The 25,164-nt window shown below is 44.6% G+C and overlaps 1 protein-coding gene across 2 annotated transcripts in view; it reads left to right on the top strand.

Moving 5' to 3' along the window:
* Window positions 1–25,164, top strand: part of LOC146202452 (LIM/homeobox protein Lhx9-like) — a 62,853-nt gene that overhangs the window by 21,207 nt on the left and 16,482 nt on the right. Inside the window, exons 1-2 of one of the 2 annotated variants that reach the window (XM_084588194.1) lie at window positions 21,065–21,211; window positions 23,316–23,620. In XM_084588194.1, the coding sequence (XP_084444320.1) occupies window positions 23,388–23,620 (233 nt within the window). In that variant the 5' untranslated portion in view covers window positions 21,065–21,211; window positions 23,316–23,387. Of the gene's footprint in view, window positions 1–21,064; window positions 21,212–23,315; window positions 23,621–25,164 lie in introns of those variants that run through there. The other variant, XM_084588195.1, reaches the window with a different exon arrangement.

Raw genomic sequence — 25,164 nt, 5'->3', positions numbered from 1 at the left:
TCATGCGCATTATTTCGCTTTGCTGCTTCAGACAAGGAAAATCATAGTTATCGCCAACTGCATGCCATGGTTATTTTTTACAGCCACTGGAGAAAAAATGTCTACGCATTGGTACAATGAAACACGCGCTCAGAATTTGGCGCGAAATATACGTCATTGCAACATGTCATGTGATGTTTACAAACGAGCTCCCGGCGAGCCCGGCGCGCTCAATTTCGATTTTGTGCAGAAAAAAAAAAATGGCTGAGGTTCAACCTCGTTAAACCTAGGTAGGCGAAGCGAAAGCGTCATTGTGCTTGTATTTGCTTTGGTTAGGCTTAGCTTTTGATAATGTGCAGAAATGTGCAGCGGTTAAATTGCCGAAGCTATGGATTCGAGGACGCCGCAAACTACAAGAGGGAACACATGATGTTGTACCTGCCGTCAAAGGTAAAGGTAGAGCGGTGGTACACAATAAGTGGTACAATAGCTAACCTACGCTTTGATTTCTGGCTCGTTGAATGTCAAGCGGCCTGCAAGGTTGACCATATACACGACGTATATGGCGAAGAAAAGCGCCTCACTTCGGCTGGTTGCCTTGCTTTTGATTTCGTTTTCTTTTTTTGCGTTTTAAAATTTTTTATTACATCTGCTCTCCATGGCTTCGAACTACCGATTGACACTAAACACCAATATATGCTGATTAGGAGTTATTTTGTGAATTTACTTATTTAGTTACGGAATTACGCTGGCTTTCATAGAAACCGGTATCCGTCGCGGCTTACAGCATAGTTTTCAGCAGATTTCATTTCGTTTTCAAGCCTCTAATTCTCAGAACTTCATAAAGGAAGAAATCTCTAGAACACCCCGTGTATATAAGAACCCTTCTTTCTTGGATCCGGCTGTAATAAGCTCACTTTTCGATAAAGAAAAAAACATGCCATATTTTCCTTAGACGAAAACCGTGCACATACTGTGGATAAGCGCCGGAACTGCCGGTGGTTGTCTATATTGGCTATTTTTTTTTTTTATGACAACTTGGATCGAGCCTTGCACCACTTACTCTACACAAGCTGTTAGTTCTGTTAAAGTACATTCCAAGAAGTTACTTGATAGTATTCATGAACAGGACTATAACCTTATATATATGCTATGGCACCCTGCAATGAAGTTTGCTGTGGCGATCGCCGCGCCGTAACACATAGCCTAGCGAGAAGAGCAAATACTTTTAAGTTTCTTTCGTAGGGCATTGTCACGCCACCTGCATGCGCTTATACAGGTATCAGATTTCCCGCTCCGTCGAAGCTTTGCATGGCGCGTCAGATAACTGGGCTATATCGAGAGCGCCTAGGCAAGGAAGTTATCTGTCACATGCGTATCTATAACAGTGATGAACATGCTCGGTCGTTTATCCGTTTATTGCGAACCAAGTGGCTAACAGCAACATGTTTTAGGCGCGCTGCGGAACAAATGCAGCGCCGCCTAACCAGTGCAGGCTCCCTATAATGATTCCGGAAAAAGCAAACAGTCTAGCCTGTCTTCACGTTCTCTTAAAATGCTGAAATACCACGTTAAATTTGTTAAGGAAGAGAACAACCACCTTTTATAATAATTTAATATCCTTATCGAGGAGAGGCGCAGTCAGGAGAAATACGACGTAAAATCTTCCGAGTATTCCTGTGGTGCATATCCACGTGACACCCTTTATTCCTCTAGGTTAGGCTGACAAACTCGATGGTGCTGATAAACTTTAGGGTGGAAAGGGAAGCTCCCATGCAGAAAAGTTTTCAGGCCAGAGGGCGTGCTTCTAGCCCGTACACTGCTGGATAGGTTCGCTGCCTTTGAAACTCGAAAGACTCCATGGGCATGGAGGCAGGATTTTTCATATTCATTTACAGGCCAGGGTGCCTTGGTTGCCTGACGGTATACGGCTCCAAAGCAAACCATAATGCCTGAAAGTTTTTGAGCTAGGGTGTGCGCCATCTCGTGCGCCTCTCACTTGCATATGCTGTCATATATGGACTTCTAGTGGGGCCTATAACAGAAACGGTAGACCATGCTTTACGGGTCAGCCATCGGCTCGAAATTCTATCCACACATACACCTTTATTTAGACTGGAAATGTTGCCCAAGCGCAACGTATTCAGACGGTGCTTTTTTCTTAGGCGCTTTGTGCATGCTCGACAACTACGCCTAAACGTTCTGTTCCTGATATATGTATGTATATGCATGTTTATCTTGCTTTCGTCACTTCTATTGTTGTTTCGCGGACAGCGCGCGCACGCCTAGTATTATGCACTCTGTGCTGACACTTCTTCGCTCCGCTGTAAGCTGGGCTTGATAGAGACGGATGAGGACGAATGCCCTTGTCGGTTCCGCGAAAAACAGCGAATGAAGCGGGAGAGCGCTGCTTCCAGGGAAGCCACTTCCAAAATGACAGCTACACAAGAGCAGCGCTCGTCCTTTCTCGTGACGTCAAAAGATGGAAACTTCGGATAAAAAAACAAGGCACAAGTAAGGGAATAGCAAAAAGCCACCAAAGTGGCAGAAACAAAAAAAAAAGAAGAAGAAAAACGCTATTATGAGGCGCCTGTGTCTCCAGGAATACCGTTGCCCTTAGAAGGCCTAAGGTCAACAATAATAGCGAGGAACGCACTCGCTATGGATACAGAGTAACAAGAAAAGGCAAATATATATATATATATATATATATATATATATATATATATATATATATATATATATATATATATATATATATATATATATATATATATATACATATATACATATATATATATATATACCGCAGCAGTTACAGTTGCACGGATGTTGAATGGGTATATATGGTTTCTAGCTGTATACTAAATGTAATCGAATCTGGACAGTATCACATTTTGTTTAATGCAGCGTATAAAACTTTAATGCAGTGCAAACGTTTTGAGGTCCACTCTATGTTGCAATAAGTCGGTCGGATAATTTGATTTTATTCTTGAAAAGTAGCCGCATCTAATAATATTTTCGACGGGCTTTCTGTTATCCATTATGGCACAGAGGCAGCGCAAGAAAAGTCTGCGCTGAAAAAAATGGTGCGCGACCTGCGCAAGTAATAAAGGCCGTCCGACAGGTGCAGCCCATTGAGTAAAAGAGTGCCGTAAGGAAAGGGCATTGTTGACTAAAGGCACGGTAGCAGAATACTTCTTTAGGCTCTGTCGCAACTGCAAATGGGAAAACTGCATTTCGAAATGCCGTCATAAACTGGAATTACGATTCCCGTTTAGGTGCAGATGGCAAGCGAGACTGCCTTAGGCAGCGCAATATTAGATGCTTAAGACAGCCTTAAGCCAGTCTGCATAGTAATATATACGATAAACCACATTCTATGAGGCCATACTCGGCATCGCCATCTTGAATGCATATGACCAAGTAAGAGGTGTCGGATCATAAAGTCAGCTCTTCATAAGGCGCGCGCGTATTCATGACAAGATTTTCACTCAGTATTCAAAATCTCTGCAGGCGAATGAGGCATATTACTCACCACCAAATGAAACAACGACCCGCCAACGCGTTTCTCGAGCAGTACTCGGAATCTTCAAGCACACTGCGAAGGACACTAATCATGCAGACGCGGAGACCAGTATTCGATCATCCTGTCCATGCTCGCGATATCATGCGGTTCGAAAGAAGCAGGCCGTAAAACGCGACGCAGGGACGCGTCCGCTGTGACAACGAGGGGCTCATGTGTTCCGCAGCTTTGCCAAAAGATCACAACATTGGACGCTTAATTTGAGCCCTGAATAAAGTGCATTACTACTACTACTACTACTTGTAACCCCGCTGTTCGTTTTGAGCATCAGAGTCTGCGGTAGAAGAAAAATTAATTCTGATGGTATCTCATAAAGGCTATGATCCTGCTGGTATACCCCATAAAGTAGGCAAGCATGACCAACTGTATCCGTACCTGCGCCCCTATATATACAGAATGTCCCAACTAACTTGAGCCAAGAATAAAAAAAAAAATACAATATTCGAGGTAGGCCAGGGAAACTAGTCTGCATACAGCTGCCAACCGTCTTGCGCACTACAGGCATTTTATGTTTCGGCAATTTATTTGGCTAATCTTCATAAACTACTAAATATTGACAATACACTATGAATGAGATTTTAAAAGTTTGCGAGCACCTTCGAAAACCCTCATTCCATTATTTAATAATTAAAAAAAAAAAAGAAAAAGTACAATCCCCAATGCTTTCCTTGGCCTCGCCGACTGTTGGCTTCTTTCCTTCATGTATTATAACGAGTACCCTCATTTCCCCTTCATTGATCTGCTATATATATATATATATATATATATATATATATATATATATATATATATGAAGGAAAGAAGCCAACAGTCGGCGAGGCCAAGGAAAGCGTTGGGGATGGTACTTTATCTCTTTTTTTTTTTTTAATGTTCTCTTGGATAATCACACAGAAATTAGTAATGTAATCTGTTTAGGGGAAAGATAATTAAACACAAAGTAGAAGAAATATATATATATATATATATATATATATATATATATATATATATATATATATATATATATATATATATATATATATATATATATATTTCTTTTTTTTTTTCTGAAACTCGAAATAAAGCCAAAGAGATATAATAAACGTCACGTGACAAAGCATTTGCGCGCCACAATTGTGCTGCTATCAATCATAATTTGAGCGAACAAAAATACCAGTGGCCATGGCTCCACGCGTCGTTGCCGCGGCAGCCCAATATGTCTGCGATGGTTCCTTCGCCGCATCAGCCAGCTGGCGCATGCGACGGTGCAGGTTGCAGCGAGCGCGGCGAGCTAGCCGCAACGGGGCTATCGAGTCAGCCGCAGCTGATTTCGTTCGCTCAAATCACGATTGAGAGCAGTACAATCGCGACGTGAGTAAAGGCCCTTTAGGCACGCTCTAGTCACGTGATTTTTGCCGCGAGCTTCTTTTCTAGCGCGGGAAAAAAAATACAAGCGAGGCTTTATCGCAAATAATAGAATGGTGCGCGGTTTTGTGAAGGCGCTCTCCAACTTTGCTAATCAAATTTATTTTCTAATGTAGATACTTAGTAACTTGGAAAACGTACATCACTGATCAATTCATAGCAAAGCAAAAAATTGGCTATGGCGCGCAAAACGACCGGCAGCTGTATGCATTTGGTTTCCCTGGTCAACCTACATTCTTTTCATTTTTTTTTTTTAACACTTGGCTCAAGTTAGTTGGGACATCCATCATATGAAGTGAGCTCGCACATGATCCGATTTTGGGCGCCTGTAATGCGCGAGCTCCGAGACGTACGCGTTGCGTGCAGGGGTCGGGTCATGGTACCGCATTGAGCGCAAGAACGAGAACAAGCCTGGTGGGGCTAACGCGCCCTATCGGCAACCCACACTCACGCGCACTTGCATCAGGCGCGCTGAATCACGCGTATCAGGCTAGAAAGCTTGGATAAGAGCCACAAAGCAATGGCTTCGTGGCAATCGTCGGCTCTTCATCACCACTTCTGGTACCATTTCCCTTCCTCTGTGCTCTTCGCCTCTGCCTGGACTATATATTTCTGCAGAGGGGTCCGTCTTTGTCTCTTTTGCTTGTTTATTGTCCTTTCTTTCTTTCTTTCTTTCTTTCTTTCTTTCTTTCTTTCTTTCTTTCTTTCTTTCTTTCTTTCTTTCTTTCTTTCTTTCTTTCTTTCTTTCTTTCTTTCTTTCTTTCTTTCTTTCTTTCTTTCTTTCTTTCTTTCTTTCTTTCTTTCTTCTTCTTCCTTCTGGATTCTGGAAACAAGATCAATGCCGTCTGATGCTCCATGGATGCTTCATAAGCAGTCACGGCTGAATATAGTATACCACCCCGCGTAGCATGTTAGTCCAACAGGATCAATAGGTTTCACTGGACGACAATAAAGAGTGCGTCAAAGAGAGTCAGTCTGCCCCACGCCCTTCTGTCACCTGTTCTAACTTATACTGATACCATCCGACTCGGAGCTATGAAAGGAGCATTGTTATCATCCCGTCCAATTACGACCGTCTCTGTGCCACTGCAGGCATCCATCTCAGCCGGAGAGGTGCCACGCAAGAATTTAGACGTCGCAAAATCAAGAATCCCGTTTATATCTTCTTTTTTTTTTTTTAATTTACTTTCGTTTGCGTCGGAATCGCAGCTGCTTTCGCCAAACAATTTGCACTCCCGGTTTCGCATCTTCGGTGCTCCCTGTCTGCCGCTCTTGCTGAAGCCGCTATCAAGAATTTGAGGCCACCAGTGCCAAGCACAGCGAATTTTCTTGTGGCCTGTGCCGCTTCAATAATTGAATCACGTTTCTTTTTTTTTTTTTTTTCTGTATCGAAAATACCTTATATGATGCAGATATATATCTGAAAAAGTTAGACGAGGCATTGAAACGCCGTCCGTTTGACGTTAGGGAGACATGACCTAGAACTTACATCTTGCATAAAACCCCAGACCCTTAAATCGGACTAAGTTTCGAATCAGAACCATGCAGTCAAAGCCATTCAACAATGGCATTTATGTAAATGATGAAAATTTCTGAGCCTTTTTAGGTGAAAAAAGCAACAACAAAAAACCAGTTTTTTTTTTTTTTATTGATAACATACAACTCCAGTCCCTTTCTTCTCCAAATAGAACAGACACTGCCCCTTGCATTGTATAACGTAATTTTTTTTTTCTATAGAAGGATGGAGCCCAAAACATGCATTTTCACAATTTTCGAAAGATGTTATTTCATCCCACACGGCACAGGTATATAAGCTAGTGTCGTCCAGGCCTACTCACGGGTAAATCGCGCAGCAACCAAGTGGTTTAACGCTGCATTGCGCTGATAAAAAGGTTCTCGAATGGAACCTGCTCTGCCACCATGTATTTTCTATTACAGAAACAGCCCTTTGTTTTTTGTTATATGCGCCAGAGGGCGGCAAAACAAGCGAACTAGACCATCTTCCCGAATTCGTGGTAACGAAAATTTCTCATTGCAAGCTTCACTCCCTCCCCCCCCCCCCCCCCTTACTAAATCTTGCGGAAGCGAGCATGCACCGAAGGTGAACCGCTGTGTTATTATGAAGAATAATAACAACAAAAGCTGCCTTTCCTTTGGTTGCAACGACCTATTTACATAGTTATGTAGAAACGTCGCTTTCTCATTTGCCAAGAAGGGGCAGGTGCTCAAAGCGCACTCGATAGGGACATATCTCGCTCATCTTGCATGCAGTGACAAATAATAGGTCATCCAGAGGGCTCCACGGCCCCACGCAGAGGAAATAAATGTTGCTCGAATGCGATTCCTCGGGCGGCCGGCCGCCATCCACGCCCGTCCATGAGTATAAGTCATGTCCGAAGCACGACGAGATCCAAGCTTCTTTTGGCCTCCACAATGCCCAGATTAAGTGCTGAACTTCTATTGGAAATGACTCCAAGAATGCGTTCATTTAATCAAATGGCTAGCATAACTAAAACAGAATTTTATTTTCGTTACTTAGAGCGGACTGAGAATATAGACTGCGCTCTTAGCACTAGTTTCCAGCCCACTGTCCCCTTTTAATGCCGAATCAAGCTTGTGTGTTCCTTATAGTATAAGTTTTTTTTTTAGTTTTTTTTTTTATTGACGTAACAAGAACGTGGAAATGTATTGTGATCATAGACATCATTCTTCAACACTCGGACGCTTACCCTCATGTCACTTTCGCACGTCTTTCGTGATGAAGTTGAACAGCTCAGAGTTTCAAAAATACAGACGCGTTCCAAGAATTACAACGCGTTCTAAGATGCTTTCCAAGAATGCGAACCCAGCTCCGAATTCTGGCCAGAAGTTTCGTGAAGCTTCTGAGTGGCAGTTACGCTCGCTTTTTGAGTGGGCATATTTTGGAGCAGCGGTATCGATTGTAGAACAGATTTCTTTATTCTTTTATTTTTTTGCTCGTAACGGTTCATGTATTGTGCCCGCCACCTATTCGCTTGCCAAGCACAGTAGTGAAAGGGAGCGAGACCATATATGATAAGAACTTTGCCTGCATCGAGCCAAGAATTTGTAAACGGGGCCTATTAGCGCAACGAAAAAAAGAAAACAAAAGTATTCACTATTACCCTAATGGTTACCGTACACTATCAAGCTCTCACTGCAAAAAGGGGTGGCTCAACAAAAAGTTCTCCAGCTATCCGTCATTTTATTAAGAACACGCTGCTCGTACGTATCGATAACCACAAGCGAAATAGAGCAATACTTTCGACTCATTCTTCTTTAACGATTACGTTGTTCTAGGCGCATTATATAGATGCGAGAAGGGACAAAAATGTTTGACTGGACTTATTTGATACACGTCCTTCTTTCAATATATACTATTGCACCTCACTGTTTGTGACGAAAACCGCTGGCGTTTTCGAATAACTACTTTATGCTATTATATCGCCATTAAAGTGACGCTGAAGAGACTCAACAAGAGACCACGCGGCTCAGATAAGGCTAGTGGTATAGTTTTAGAGAAAGTAGCACCTTTTCTGACAACGCTTGCGCCATCGAAAGCAGCCTCTTGACATTCTTACACGCTCTGAATAATGCATTTCGGTGGAGAAAAACAGGCCTGTCATGTTTTGACAAATGCATGCTTGAAATCGGCAAAGTTCGCTTCGAGGAATCTCTTGTCAAAGCCGCGACACCCACTTCCTTCCTACGAATGTCATTTTAAAGTTATGCACTGCTTCCTGTATGTTATTTCCTTCTTCCTTTCGATGGGCTGGCCGCCAGATCTTGGTTGTTCAAGCTGGTATAGCTTCAAGCTGTGGCATATACGAAATCGCGCATTTTGACTGCGCGATCTTGTCCCCGCCGCTGTCGAGTTTTCTCAAGCTTGCGACGGAGCCTCTGCACACGTCGCAGGCCATCAGTCGGTGTAAATACATCCGCATGTGTCTACTGCCGCGTTTCCGCATGCGCTGTAATGCGCTCGCGCGGCATTTTCGCCGTGTGCGCGCAAGTGACATAGCTTGTGCGCTTCCCATATCTTATAGCGCCTCGTGGTGGCAGCACGTAACATCTGCGAATTTCACCCGCGTTTCCAAGTATGATCGAAAAACAGCGCGAAGAAAGGCAAAGAACCACGCGTTGAGTGGAACGCGATGAATTCGTCGCAGCTTTAGCATAACGAATGCGCATTAGTGCAGAGGACGGCTGCACGTGCGTGGGGCCCTACCCTTGCCACTGCGCGTGTGCAGGCAGTGCCACAGAAAGCGAATTACGTCTATAGCTAATGCATCTGCGCTATATCAAAATTCTCCTTTATGGGCGGCATGATCGAACAGTCTCCGCATTATCTCAAAGCAGTGTTAAAGCATGCTTGGCTATATGTACTTAAAACATGTGACATTATTCCACCCATGCATTTGCTGTCTAATCCGTCTGTTTTCACTCTATTGCTTTATTACTGTACCGTATACGGTTTCTGGCAATACCGTTTAAGTCTTGGTCAAAAGTGACCAGGCTGCATGGTTTGTTTTTGAGCCATGTAATCGAAGGAATACTTCTAGCTTCCATACGGCCAAAAGACATTTCATCGCGAGAAAAAAAAAGGGAGGGGGGAGCAGGGCTACCCGTATCTTTACAGATGTTTATTGCTTGAGGGCTACCGTAAGTGCTTCACTACACGGCTGCGAAAAGAACAATGCATGTGGTCGGAAGACTTAACAATGAGTGTCACTAACTATTTTAACTATTTACAAACATAGAGGAAACGCAACGAAGAGCTCATGGCTTAGACATTCACGCACAAAATACAACAGAACGTGACATGAAATAATGCAGTAGACATACGCACAAACATTATAACAGCATCAGATATCTCCTTATGAGAAGACACGGCGAATTAAAAACGAATAATTTCTCGGTATTGTGGTTTGTTGCAGTTCTGAAACTATATATAGCAGCACCCGCTGAAGGAACCAGTTGCGAGCGTACGAAGTATAATAAGACGCTCCCATATAACTTATGTGCGTTCTGATGTGCGGTCTGATCGGGGTGACTGATTCCAGTGCCAATTCAGAGTTGCGTGTATATTTAGATTTTTAAGGAAATGGGAGAAGGAGCAGCTCAAGGAAGACGGGTAGCGGGTATAGGTTATTACTCTCACACTATCCATAACCTTGCTCGAAAGCGATCCCTCCACGGCATCCCATCCGTATACTAAAGCTTGAATCAAACGGAGAAAGCGATTCTGATTCATCTTGGCCAGTGTTCGATATTTCATTTCGAAGTCCACTCATCTCCGGCCGCAGCTGCGTGACCTATGGCTTTGCAAAGGCGACGGCCATGATTACAACCAAGTGGCGCTCGTGCAGCTGAAGTCGGTTCTCAGGAAGGCACGGCCGAAGCCTCTGAGCGTTGCGATAACAGTTCAGTTCATTTCATTTGTGCCATTGATCTCAGGAATTTAAGATCCATGCGCAGACACATGTTGCCCAGTTCGTCGGCATGTTTAACAAGAAGTTGGGTCACTTGCGAAGAAATGTACTGGGGAGTAGTGACGCCAAGAAAGAAAATATCTAGGCGCCGGTAGTATATCTTAACCTCCAGGTTTGCCAGGTGATGATAGTAAAAGCTTCCGTTCATTTTTTATTTGTTTGTTTCTCACCCATCACCAATGAAGAAATGAGAATATCAAGCGACGCGCGGTGCAACGAGCCTGACTATCTTAACCGCCGATTCTTTTCGCCGCTTGATGCTGTGCGTGCATTGATGAGACAGCGGCTACGGAGTTGTGACATTATTCGCTTCCGTCCTATTCTTAACATTTCGTTTCTTTCAGGACTTCAATTAGAGACCCGCTTACTGATTCAATAAATGATTAATGCCAAGCCGCGCGTGCATAGTAGGCAGTACGCGTGTGCCGTATCATGAATGCGTGTCGTAATTTTTTTTTCTTCTTCGCTGGTCATTAGTGTGCACCATTTGGAGAAAACTCAGAACGAGATAATGATACAACTCAGCTTATGACGCTTTAATTATAACGTGGGAGTACAAGCGCTGCGATCCAAGTTACAACTCAAATGCTACCGGTGGCGACTTCCTCGAACTCGCTGCCTACTTTTTTCTTCAGTAAAGGCATTGGAACTAGCATTTTTTCAGAAGCAGCTTAAGCTTTTCAATCGCAACTTGTGAAAGGCGTTATGAAATTAGTCACAACATTGTGGTATTTAAGGGGCAGATTTACATCTTCAGACGCTGTAACGGCCGCGATTCCCTGTAACGTCGTTCGGGATAAAAGCATATAGCTTGTCAACTCAAACTTCTTTCAGCCGTAGCTCAGAGCTCAATTAGAAGATACCTGGAAGATTATTTGTTTGAACTGAGCTAGAGTGATATGCTGCTGACGATAAATAAACGTATAAAAACAAATGCTTTTTATACGGTACCTCAAAAAAAGTTACACGGCAGACGCGAATTTCCTACTGAACGGATAAGATAAATGACGAATTGCTCCGCCATTTCAAGTTTTTCACGACGTTTAAGACAGCGGCATTGTTTGCCGGCTTAGCGGGAGCAAAACAAACAAACAAAAAAAAAAACAGGAAAAATGATGAGAGGTTCTCGGAAAGTTCTTTGGGAACCCCCGCTGAGTAGCTTTCAGACGTCACCTGGGCAATGGCAAATGCAAACAAAACGGTTTTCCCTCGAAAAGGTGTCGGGTGCAGTCAGCGCCTTACCGCGGCGGGTCAAAGTTAGCTCACCGCCCGAGAGTATATTAGACGACACTTCGCTCATGCTTGCCAGTTCTCTAACGGAAGCTATCGGCACGCTCATGCGGTATTGCTGGCTCTGATCAATCTAGGCGACGAGTGGGGGACGATGAGACCTTTTCTCCAGGAAGGCCTTCACGGAGACTTCGAGCCCTTAAGTGCGAGCGCCAGCAGCTGGTGCCTGGAACTGAAGTTTCTTCGAACGGCTGGTCTTGAAGTTCACGTCGCTTCGGATAAATGCAAGGTTTGAGATGTTACTAGTCTTTCCATAAGTCAGTGAAGCTTAGCCGTGATATGCAGCCATTGAAAATAAATACTAAAAAAACAAACCTGCAGTATGTAGCCTCGCTGCCGCGCACTTTTTACCTAGAATAAGAAAAACAAATATGGTATGGTTTTGAAACCTGAATAGGACGGACGAAATGCTTTGCGCACGGATGGAAGTTGATGTAGGCGACGACGAGCAATGCAGAGTGCGAGGATGTATCACTGTTCTGCAAAGGACAATTTCTGCAGGACGATTGCTCATGTAAGGGAACTGTACGCACAGGCCGCATTCTAACCGTAGTGGCACTCACTCTTAGTGATGCGCTCTGCATTTCCTCTTGTTTAGAGCTTTGTTGGCCTGATATGTCCTATCAAACATGGTCTTGATCTGATGATGTATTCCTGATAATGTATGTTGAACATCACTTCAGTGTAATAATACCACGCTAAAAAGAGCGAGGAAAAAAAAACGACAGCCATTAGGTTCCGTACTCGCCTCCCACGAGGACCGCTACGGCGTTTGTGTTTTTGTTCTTTTTAATTTTTTTTTCCTTAGCTCGGCAGAGATTTAGTACAAGGTTCGTGGGTGGGTTTGAGATCATGAAGCGGCGCTTTCGCATTGAAAATCATCGCCGCAACACAACGAGTTTGGCAGAGACGGTTCAGGGACTTTTAATGCGGGGCAAGTGTTTATTAAGGATATCTAGGCGATTTTACTAATGGTGCGCGAATTAAATTCAGGATGCCTTTTTTCCCCTTTTGCGAACAAATCTTTATTATCAATTAAACTAGCGGTTAAGGTTAAATTAGTCCTTACGGTTTGGAGTCCATATTTCTTCTCCTCTCGGTCGTCTTCTACTCCGGGGCTGCTACCTCTTCTTCGCCAGGGTGGCCAGACGAGTCTTCTTTCTCCACCGCGTGCGCTCGCTGCGCGTCGCTCGGTGGAGGCTCGCTAACAGATAAAAGTGATTGCCGCATTATATATGAAGAAGAAATTAGGGTGTTAATTTAGGGGACGCAGACTGTGCATGAATGATATCGGATAACGTGATGAGGCTACGTGGCGCTTAGATATACGAAGCGTGATGTGACATGTCTGTGATGTAACTGTACTGTCATCACCCATCCCTCTCTCAGCCACAACTTTTATACCCATCTACCCCTCTCCCCTAGTGCAGAGTAGCAAACCAGTTCCTTTAGTTCCTTTACCGGTTAACCTTCCTGCTTTTCCTCCTCATCTTCCTCCTCCTCCGAAGCGATGTTTGCCACCCTCCGCCCGAATAAACTGAGGCAGCGCGTCAAGCATCTACTTTCGTTGGACAGGCTGGACTCGCTGGACCCTGCAACCTTCAGCGAGCATCCACTGTATCGAAGAACGTACGCTTAATCCTGGGAGAAGAAAATCTTATTACAAGATTGCACGCTTTCCTACCCCATATTATATATATATATTAGTTTATTGTTACCGATTCTGATGAGAACTCCAGTTAGCGATTGCAAAATTTGCAACTCACTTTATGCCCCCTCTGAATTCCACTTTCTTGTGATGCATCGTCTTTGCCTGGATTGTCTCTTGATTTATTAGACTATGTAACCTCTGTAGTGTTGCGGTGTTCTCTCAGGGCTTCGCACCTCTGTGCTTCGCGAAATGCATCAAAAGCTGTCTAGCATTCCACTGGGAGAGCTCATCCGCGAGAAGTATGCCAGTTTAAGCGTACCAGCGAGCTTTTCGGCCGCAAAAGTCAGGCGATAGGGACGAAAATAGAACATGTAATGTTTCTGACTGCCGTCCAAAAGATTTGCTGTGTGATGTATTTCTCGCTTATTGTTGTTCCCTCTTAAAAAAACAACAACAACAAAAAAACAAAATCCCCATTCGAGGATCACATACACATTGAAACGGCTTCTTACAGCTTGCAAGCAATTACCATTCAAAGTTTATGAGTATATCGACTAGGACGGTTCTAACTGCTGTCAGCAAGAATGTATAGGATATTCGCCGGTCACGAAGTGCACGGCTTGAAAAATTAAATTCAAATGCTATTTATGCACGCTTATAAAACTTCAAAGAAACACTTGACGTTATACCATTTAAAAACTCACAAATGGTTCAATAAATTTCAGCTTCAAAGAAAAGCGTTAATTTGGACAACAAAGATTGTACATTGAGTTCTACTTATCTTTTTTATGAACACCTATTACCTTCCGTCGGTGCTGAATAAATTAAATGAGAACACAGAGAGTTCTACTGTCTAGCGCTCAATTTTATAACCCCCTCCCCTGTACTTAAAGAGCAATCTTAAATCGTATTCTAGCAGATTTACATATGTGCGGTACATTTTATGGTGTACAGTGTAACACAAGGTGCGTGGTAAAGAAAAATAAGACGAAAACGACGCGCCGTCCGAAAATCAGACTTTCGACACAGTTGGTTTAGAAGCAGTATACGCCCACCCTTGTGCGCGGCGGATGGCGCCGCCATCCGCCGCGCAAGAAAATTGATTGAATGAATTTTCTTCCGCATGAATAAAGCGCAACTGATAATATGTCGACAGCTGAATTATGGGCAGCCGATGGGTATACATTAACAATAATCATTTCGACGCGAATTCTTATATGCGCATACGATCCCGGATGCGAATAGCGGAAAAGAATTTACGACGCATTCTCCCTCCGGGATACAGTTGTATTGCTACCAGTCTCTTTTCTTATAACTGATTAAATGTCTGTTAATTCTCTTATTGCGAAAATCATCGCGACGTCTAATATGTACTTGATTCTGGCGAATCACTGGGTGTTTCTTGCTGCATCGTTGGCAGAGATGCTCCGTATTGCTTTGATGATTGCCGCAGAAGTCGCTATAGTGCGTACACGCGTGCTTGGGCGCGTGAGTTAGTGCGTGCAGACGCGCAGTCTGCGTCTTTGTGAGTGATGGAAGGTGTGAAAAGAGGTTGACCCATTATCATGTTGAAAGCGAATGGTGAATGTCTGCATGCGATCACTGCATGCAGTGCGAGATAAACTTAATCAGGTTTTGTATGTCATCTCTCGCATGCGATGGGCGCCGAGATTAATAGGCAGTTTAGTTTCAAAGTGAGACTGTAAGCACATGAGCATTTGAAAATGATTTTTGAACTTGCTTGCTTGGAGATGTGCAGTTAGCTTCGTCTATACGCGCTCTTCAGCGAACTTCGCGCCTACAGCGGCTATGAGTTTCTCGCCTGCAACCACGATCCGCGTTTGTTGATGCTTATTTGCCTCAGATATGCTTCCGACTGTAGTAGCCCTGTGGGCATGTCCTGCTGGTATCGTTAAGCAGCTCCTTGCCGTCTGACTCACTAGTGTCATGCACAGGAGCAAGGGTGCTTGGAGCATGCCCCTAAACGGACACGCAGGCAGAATGCTTCACGAATTCACATTTCACACATATCCATCCATGGAGTGATTTTTTTTTTATCAAAATGCCTTTCTGTACGAGAATCTGCCATCGTACTGAACGCACCAAGAGATGAATGGCCTGGCCAACCGCCCTTGCTTTTTTCTGTCCTCGCACTGTCTTCAAATGTGTGACCATTCACCTATTTTTTTTTTTTTTTGTTCGACAAGTCTGCACAGAGAAAAAGAGAGACGTTTTGCTGAATAGCACTTATCAAGCGCTGAGTAGCGCCCATCAGTAAGCTCTTGTGAGCTGACAACCAAAGTGAGCTCAGTCTTACAGCAGCCCCGACGACAGCCAGACTTTCAAAGACAGTGTTCTATAGATTAGCGGAGACAACAGGATAGTCGGGAAAGTGAGGGCATTAGGATATTAGAAAAGGATGTGCGCCTGGATGTAGACGCGAAGGGTGCTAACTCAATATTGAATTAGGGCGCAGCCAGACATGTTGTGATATTCATTAAGTGTTCTTGATCTCTTGAGCTCGGGTCCGTACACCAGCAAGGCGTAATCTGCATTTGTCAGTTTGCATCAATTTTCAGTATGAAGCAGGTGATATGCTTTGGGTTCCTGCTGCAGGCTAACTGTTGCTCATGTCAGACCGTCTGTTAAGAATAACACGTTACTCTGCTCGCATAGTAAGGAAGCCATGGTTGCATACAAGGGCATGATTTTTTTTTTTTTTCTCGTATCACGTTACTGCATTTTGAAAAAGTATAACGCGTGTGCCTCGCGCTTTAGAGCAAAGAAGATAGATGCGATCTCTACCCAGGCCTATTTCAAGTTTGCTGGCGTTGGCGCCAATTTCTCGCAATTTCTTTTTCTTTCTGAGTAATTAATTTCTAATGAGATGCAACCAAAATTTCAGTTCAGATGGGTGGACTACTGGTGACCTATTTTTCAAGTTAGAATAGAGCACCCGCGCGCTTCTAGGATGTGGCTGCTGAAGGGCGCTGCGCGATATTCGTTGCTTTTTTTTTTTTTTTTTTTATTGTGGGAGGGGGGGGGGGGGTATCATCATTTCTGTTACGATGATTTTTGATGACGTACTGATCGTTAGCGCAGGTAATACGCGTTGGCATGGCCTTCTCTGTCGTATATGTTGTGGCGAATCCGTAAAGAAATAATTTCTCTTGAGTTAAAAAGGGCGAAGCTTCAGAACGACGCACTCAGGTGGAGCTGTACATATGTTTTCCTTAGCATGCACTGGCATCGCACAGCACACGGACGCCCCTTCGTTTCGCCTCCATTGAAACGTAGCCGCCGGCGGTCGGGATCGAACCCGGGTACTCCGGTATAGTCGGTCGTCTTACCACTGCATCACCGCGGCGGGGCTCCCGCTTATTTCCAAAGCAAAGTCAACCTTTAGTAACTCAGTTTAATATCCTTAAATAGTTTTTTTTTTTAATTTCAAAACATAAGTTGCTTGTATAGCACGCAAGTTGACTGGCTGCCAGCAATATACAAATGCTTTCCTTCGCCTTCCTGTTAATGTTTACTTTTTAGTCCGTTCTGATGCTATTTGGGACATTCGATATATAAATCGAATGAAATGAAAAGGGGCAAGGGGAAGGTATGTAATTAACTGAAAGAATATCGGTCCTTTGGCCATGTAAGAACCGTATTATATTTTGATAACATTAAAGTGTTTTCGAAGAAAGATAGCCAAACACTTCCCAGAACCGAATATAAAATTACTTGGTTTGTAGTGTCCTCCGGAACTTCATCTTTTGTGGAAACATCGGTTAGATATGTCATCATGAACAAAGACAGCAAGGATGGCACTATACATTTTGTGCTTTGAGCGGTGGTATTACCAGAAAAAGAGCAGTCGCCTAAGCAGAAATGAAACATGACAGGCAGGCGCGACCGAGCATGATAGAAAAGGCAAAGGTCGCAGCCGCCGCGAACCCGTCGGTTTGAGTATACTTTCATCTTTACGTAACCAGAAGCAAAAATATCTGTTATATGAGGCAACCAAGTATATTGTAAACAATCTTCAGTTACAGTACTGAACCTGTTCACGAGTGTAATTGCGAAACTAAGGGCCGCCTGCCGTACTACGCTGAGAAGAAGAACAAATCAAGCCAGCGTTATGAGTGAATGAACTAAGCGGAAATGCAAGAAACGTGTTAGACTGGGCTACGGCGATAAAAGAAAAGTAAGAGAGTAAGTATAGGTAACTCCGCTGGTGGATATTTGTGCTTTGTCCAAAGGTGCAGAATGCAACGTTAACACCTAGTCAGAAAGGGCGGAGCGTTTTTTTTTTTTTTTTTTGTAGGGGAGACCAATTTTTGCGTATCTAATAAAAATATGGGAGACATAGATAGCATCAGCTTCCCGTTCTTTTGTTCTTTTTTATGTTTCGGTCAATACTTCATGCACCTCGGAAAAATGTGTGCACATGAGATGAATGATCTAGTCAGATTCAGTTAGATGATTAGCATGGATGAAAACAGCTCTCTTATCAGCGATCAATCAAGCGCTTTTTCTCTTTTCTCCAGGAAAGGGAATTCTCTAGGAACGGGAATTCTCCGGGAACGGGAATTCTCCAGGAAAGGTGACGAAGAATTCGCTTCTCAGCGAATTCCTCGTCGCCGTTTCTGGAGGGAAGCGAGAAATTTTCCGCGAGGCGCCGGCCGAAATGCCGAGGTCAGTGCATACCTAGACAAGAACAGAGAGGAAAGAGCGAGTTACTTTGCAAATATAAAAAAAAGCTCTCAAGGCTGTCAGGTGGCTGAAGCTTTAATTACAGTAGAGTGGGGCGAAGACAGGCGACGCGCGGCGTCCACTCAGATCGGAAAGGATGGCTGACACGAGCCAATAGCAGGATAGCAGCGACGAAAGGTCTGACTTCAGGTTTGAGCTGTCGCTGCTAACACGGCCACCACGGCCGATGATCTACGCGGTAATTAGGGCACGCACAGGTGATTATCGTGGAAATAGGAAATCAACGCTCCATAAAGCAAGAAAGGTCGTTTTTTTCTTTGAGTCACGCCGATAGCCAATCATCGGCGCGCTGCTTTTCCTTCCACTTTGTATTTAATTATTTTTCACCCTAAAATCATTACAGGACTAATTCTGGTCAATATCAGCTACAAAAGTATATAGAAAAGATATTCCCTGCGTTTATCTTGAACTCGTTGACTGTAGCTTCCTCCGTGGTCTTTATTTGGCGCCTTTAAGCACCAGGCCTTTTTTTTTTTTTTTTTTTTTTCAGACGCAGCTCCCTACAATTTCAATCATGTAGGTAATACTAGTCATGGTGCTCTGAAATATTTTGTCAAGTTCGCAGCCTCCTCACAAACCACGAACACCGTGTGGGAAGCATATTGGCCTACCTTTCGACGATATAGCTTCATAAGTCTGGTTAAAATGCAAATTAAAGGCGTTTTTCTGGAAACAAAATGAATATTAACGCGATAGCTTTAAAGACATCGTTACATGGGAAATCTGGCGTTGGTGTCGGCGCCTGTGTGGCGTTCTGAGCGAAAGATTACGGGCATGACGCCTGCAGGTGGTAGCTGCACAGCTGAAGGCGGAATAACATTAAAGCTTGTAATGTTCGTGGATGCCGAGTCAGGCAGGCTACTCCCAGTCCGCGGATGCAAGTTCATACAGCATGGTTAAGAAGGGGATTTATAATATGTAGGGTGGTAGCCTACCCTATCGCGTCATACGCTTAAAGGCGGAGCTTAAGTGTCCCGCATAATTCTTATTTCTTACTAAATAGTAGCTGTCAAACACTTTAATGTTGGGCAGAAATAGACTCCAATGAGGGTTGCACGCTTGCTTACTGAACCTATAACGTTTGCACCAGGTCATAAGCCACAGTCAGATGCAGTGAATTACACTGAAGTAGGTTCGAAAGCTCGGCTATCAACTGTTCGGCGTGGATAGAACAGTGAGAACCAAGAAGTGGACTGTGAACAAGACACGCCTACGAGTGCTATTATATATGAGAGCAGGCGGCGATGGCATCCACCTCTTTTTACTTGGTGCAAATCAGTCTTGCCTATATCTATGTTTCCGATCGAGAAAAAAAAAATAAAAAACGAGAAAGGCCGAATTAAGAAACTAAAAAATAGAAATAAACGTGTTTAAAACCGATTCGTGGAGCTTTTTTTTTCCTTTATTTTTTGGATAAAGCGTATTATTGTGCACCAGTATGAGCAACTTTATTTTTCTTTACATCGCCTTTCAAGCAGCAAAATAACATTGTATATACCATCTAAACTTGTCCAGTCCTTCTTCAAGCAGTTGGTGACGATTAAGCTTTGTGTTGCCGTTAAAAAAGCAAAAAAAAAAAAAAAAAAAAACTAATAGTGTCTATCACTATTGTAGCCGAGCTGCTCTTTTGTTTCTTGAGAACGCTTTGTCAAAACTTTTCACATTGTCAAACTGTACTGTTTCGATTCGAAGGGTAGTGGTGAATCCTTGCTTAATGCATATAGGCTCTCGAATCGATACGGAAAGGCTTGTTGATCGCGATCAAGCGCAGCAGAAACCCACAATGAGATGCCCTTTCACTTGCGCTTTTGGGGCGCGTACAACTTCACCAGGCACGCACTGGGTGCCACGATAAAAGCTGATGACGCAAAAATTCGTATTTTATTGTTGACCGTAGTGCAGGACTTTGAGTACTTTGAGTCACCTATTCATATCGGCAACTTCAGGCCCATCTGGGGACAAAAAAAAAGAAAACAACCCCTGTCGGAGTTCGCCACGTTGCGACTAAAGTCCCTAGATAATTTTTTTTTAAAGTTGTGACTTGCCACCTTTAAAGCATAGAGCCACCAGCTACGGTTAAATCCCTCTCTCCGCATATATGGGAGAAGAGGGATAGGCCGGAAGGTGTCTGCCGCGAAGAGAAAGCGGGAAAAATAACTTCAAAATTGTCAATTACTAGTGATGACTAAGATTGACTTAGCAAAACTTACTACAGAATGACCACGCAAACACCACAGCTAAGGTGCTGAACAATTTGCTTAGCAAAATCGAGCAAAGAGACATATGTCAAACTATATAACAAAGCAGGAAGGATTACTAGGGAAGCGAATAAAGGCAAAGAGTACGACCTAATGATAACACACTGTCACCGCATCATGATTATTAAGCGCCCCCGTTAATTCCTACTGTACGCTTCCTTCCCTCTACAAACAAGCAAGCAAGCGGAATCGTCGCGCACTGCCGTACTCGCGGTGTTTGTACATAGCACTGGCAAATGCGACTTGCCGCGAAACTGCATGCTTGCGGCGGCGTGGCGAACATTTATCGCGAACCACGGCGCCTTGACGAAGAGAGGCTTTCTCCGAAGCGCCAGCGCGTCTGGAGAGACGACGCCGGCAACGCTCCATGTTTTCTTCCTCTTTTTATTCTCTCTCCTCTTTTTCTCTCCTTCCGCTATTCGAGCTCCGAGCAGTTCCCGTCGCTTTTGCTCGATTGCGCGCCGCTTGTCGTCGTTTGTTAAAAGGTTGTCACCGGCACCTTCTCTTGTATTCGGGCCGGAAAAGAAGCCGCCGACTGCGCGGCATAAAGATAATGCATTGCGCTCCCTCTCCCCCTCGCTTTCTTTCTGTACCTCCTTGCCCCTTGTCACTACGGCTGTCATATAAAGCGCGCGTCTTTAAACAAAAGGACAACGCCTCCGAGTGTACTCCTATATTTTGCCTCACTTCTCTGATTCTCGCCGCCTTACGAGGAGCTTGCTCGCCCGCGCCACGCGCTTTCCGCGCGTTCCGTGTCGCTAAGAAAGTGAGTATATACATACTTGCCACTGCTCGGTCCGGTTTCTCTGGCGCTTCCCTCCGGAATGTCTCTGAATGTCTCTGCCATCTACACGAGGTCCCTTTGGACATATCGTGCTTTAGGATTCTGAGTGAATTCCGACGGCTCGCCCGGGAAACACCTGTGCTCGCATTTATCCACCGTCATGTTTTCCAGTTATTGTGCACGTTGCGCGTGCTGTGTGTGGCAAAGCGCGGCACCGTTTACCGGTACCGCGCATTGCCGCCGTACAAACGAGTGTGGAACATGTCCCCACTCGTTTGTACTGCTGTAGTTAACAGCGACCCCTCGAGGAGAACCCCTGAAACTGTGAACAGCCTGTTGGTACGTTATTTATAATATTTTACGCTGCTAATAGAATTTTTCCAGTTGCTTGCTTGAATAGCGTGGAACGATCAATGCTCACAATTTTAACGTTGGCAGTATAACACTGTCTGATAGAGGAGAAACTCGTAAATGGGAACACACGGCAGAGAACTATACCGAAGCGGCGTGCAGCTCTTCCGTAAGCTTACAATCTCTTGTGTAGACTCTGTTTTCGGAACATCATGCATGCGTGCGCGGCTTTGAAAAGGTGATTAGAGTTTTAAAAAATGGGGCGGTTGTGAAAGAATACAACTTAGCCGCTGATTGGAAACAATGTGGAAGGGTCTTAACTTCATTCGTATGTATAGGACACCGGTCCTACATACTTGATTTCATGCGGATACAGACTAGAGGAAAATGGAACGTGTTAGCATAGCGCAGACATAACAGCGCGCACGCATATCGGATAGGTACCTTCGGCGCATGCGCAGAGGTAGGTGTGCGTTCCCATGTAGTCAGCGCTCATGCGTAGTAGGCATTCGGCTGGTCCTCTGCGCGCCTGCGCAAAGACGTCTCGGTTATGCAAAAAAAAAAAAAAGAGAACAGTCCGCAGTCCCAACCGCTCCTTATTCTATGTTTTTGTTTTCGAAGTAGTGTGCAAGCCTACCAATATGACCATTTTGTGTGCACACGGCGCATCACACCGAAAACATCTCATTAGTATTTCGCCTATTACAGGTGATTTCTTGTTTCTTCAGCAATGACTGGCTTCGGAATAGGCAATGCGTTAACGCAACGTCTTTCTGTTCCACCAGTACAGGGACGGTCTAATAAGTGACGAACGTAGCATCGGAGATTTTACAAAAATGAACCAAGAACTAGGCAATCGACATTTTCGTTCATGAGTAGGTGGGCAAAAGAGTGAAGCTGCTTTCAATTTGTACCAGCGTTGGCCTTTCTCGTGTAATTGACGCAAACTGAATCAAAGAGTGTTTGTTGTGCTGCGTGCTACACACAGAGGCTGCTGGTGTGGAGGCCAAAAACAATATTGAGGGTAAAACATTTTAGGTTACACCCCATGTTTAAGAGAAGTATGCTGCCTGTTTTTAAGTATAACTTACCCGCACGCATAATTCCCTTCTATGTGTTTTCAAATTGGGCAGTAGAATGGAAAAAAAATGTATATATGATTTCCTTGAGCGCGAGCTGGGAGTTTGCTCTCGTTTTTTTTTTTCTCTCTTTTTATACTTGTACAAACCGCCCATTTTTTTTTTTTTTTTTTCAAATCTCTCAGGCTGCCGGGTTTTGACCTTGGTCATATGCAGCTGTGGTCTAGCGGCGACCATCGTAGTTAAAAGCACCTAAGGCATGAGAAGGAAATATATTTCCGCCCATCAGGTGATCGGTAGCGCTGAGTAATCTTTATACGGCAGCTCCGAGAAGAGAATTCCGACAGGCAGGACGGTATATCTACGAGCTAACGACGGTTAAAAGAGCAACGCAGAGACAATCACAATGATGGCCGAGGCTTGATTTTTAATTACAAAATGGCACCATTCGATTTTGGCACAGGGACAAGGCATGCTACGCAACATGCGTTGACCTCAAAGTTCAATAGCGTTATGTTAGCGGTACAAGAGCTGCAAGCCAGCGCCCGTGCTGTAATGCGGTTTTGCAATCGCGAAGGAAGACAGCCGAGATTGAGGAGCGCGCGGTCCGGCCTCAAGGATGCATCATGTGAACGCTTGTCCGTTTTCCGCCGCAGGGGCGAGCCACCGGTGTTCATTGGCGCACCCCGCGTGGCGCCTGCTGGAGTGGCGGTGGTGAGGCCGCCGCGATGCCCGTGATCAGCCCGGGCCCTGACGAGGCGGCCGCAGCCCAGGCCCTGGCGCCCCCAAAGCTGTGCGCGGGATGCGGCGCGCCCATCGCCGACCGCTTCTACCTGCTGGCCGTCGAGCGGCAGTGGCATACGCGCTGCCTGCGCTGCTGCCACTGCAAGCAGCAACTGGACTCCGAGCTCACCTGCTTCGCCAGGGACGGGAACATCTACTGCAAGGAGGATTACTACAGGTAAGCCTGGTTCATCGCCTCACTTCTCATTCGGGACAGAATGAGAGAAAGAGGAAAGGGCGACTGAAAGGCGGAGAGGTTAATAAGCAGAATGTACCGGTCAGCTGTACCGCACTGGGAGAAAGGGATGGGGCGTGTAAAGGAGAAGAGAAAGTATAGCTAAGTAAAGACTGTAAAAACCAGAGTCATAGTAGGCTTTCGAAAGAAAGGCAGGCGTAAATAGCAGTGCCGTACCTGTTACTGCATATCCGCAGGATTCAGATCTGACTAGAAGGATAAGACAATAAGGAACTCTTGAAAGCGGGAAGGTTGTATCTGGTCGATTCCGATGTTGTCATTAAAGACACCAGTTTAACTCGTGGGCTCCCTGCTTTTATTTTTTTTTAGTCGATATTTATTGCCTCAGGGCATCAGTAGGATATGAGATGAAGGATGAATGAATGATTAAATGAATGGAAAAAGGTTGACTGATTTTATGAAGTCCAGAAGTGAGCGATGATGAGGTCCCTGCGTCCAAGTGACGTATGAGGCAGGATTGGTTGCTGAAAGGCCAGCTATGCTCAGGTGCCGAAAGCACTCAGGTGCTTTTTAGGCACTGCTCTCTCGTTAAACTCCTTCCTGCGCCAGGTGTCAGAGGGCAGAGCTGGAACTGGAGTTCAACGGAAGGGAGGGTTGGGCGAGTTGCAGGCTAATCATACTGAATAAGTAGGAGCAAACCACTACAGAGACACAGAAAAGAAGATACTTAATTAGAGCTTTTCTGTGTCTCTGTAATCGTTTGCGCCCACGTATTGATCATGAACAGTCTGGAGTCGCTGAAGAGGCCTTCTATTGAGTTTGCAGCGTCATGCTCATGGTATGTGACGATATTTCTTTCTTCGCTCGCTTCTAGCACTTGCGCGCATTTTTTGTCTTTTTTTTTTTTTTTTAGTGAAATCTTGAGAGCGGAACTTCCAGCTCCAAGAGCATAATTTAACATTTTCCGTCGCCAACTAATCATAAGGAGGGCCGCAGAAACATCAGCGTGGAAGGAAGGAAACACGTAGGGTGACACTGGCGCTTCTCACAACTGAGAGATTTACTTCAGACGCTTTTCATTCTGACTTCCTGTTCGTAGTGAACACGCACTGAAAACTCTGCATAAAACGTGGATAAGAAACGCAAGAAGTGTGAAAAGCAACGCGCTCAAAAGAAAAAAAAGATAGAGAACAAAGTAAAAAGGCAACAGAGGTTAGGCTAGTCGGTGCAAAAAAAAAAAAAAAAAAGGAACACGTGTCAATGGAGAAGCAGGAACCAGCTGAGAATGCACAATAGGGTCGTAAAATCTCCACAGCCGCTTTTTCCGTCCAACGCACGGGGAATAGGGGGTATTCACTGACGCGCTGTGCGCTGTGCATTGTGGGTAATTGAGGCGCAGTCGGCCATTTTTGTGTCCACGGAACGAACAGGGCGAACGTACGTATCAAGTGCTGTCGTGCGGTTCTACAAGCAATGGCATCCGCAGCTATATGTTATTTATTGAGCTATCGTAGACTGTAATAGAC

This window comes from Amblyomma maculatum, chromosome 1 (genome assembly GCF_055883805.1).
Source record: "Amblyomma maculatum isolate TAMU_Amacu chromosome 1, ASM5588380v1, whole genome shotgun sequence".
In the NCBI taxonomy this organism is placed as follows: Eukaryota; Metazoa; Arthropoda; class Arachnida; order Ixodida; family Ixodidae; genus Amblyomma; species Amblyomma maculatum.
This window is presented reverse-complemented; position numbering and strand designations above follow the sequence as displayed.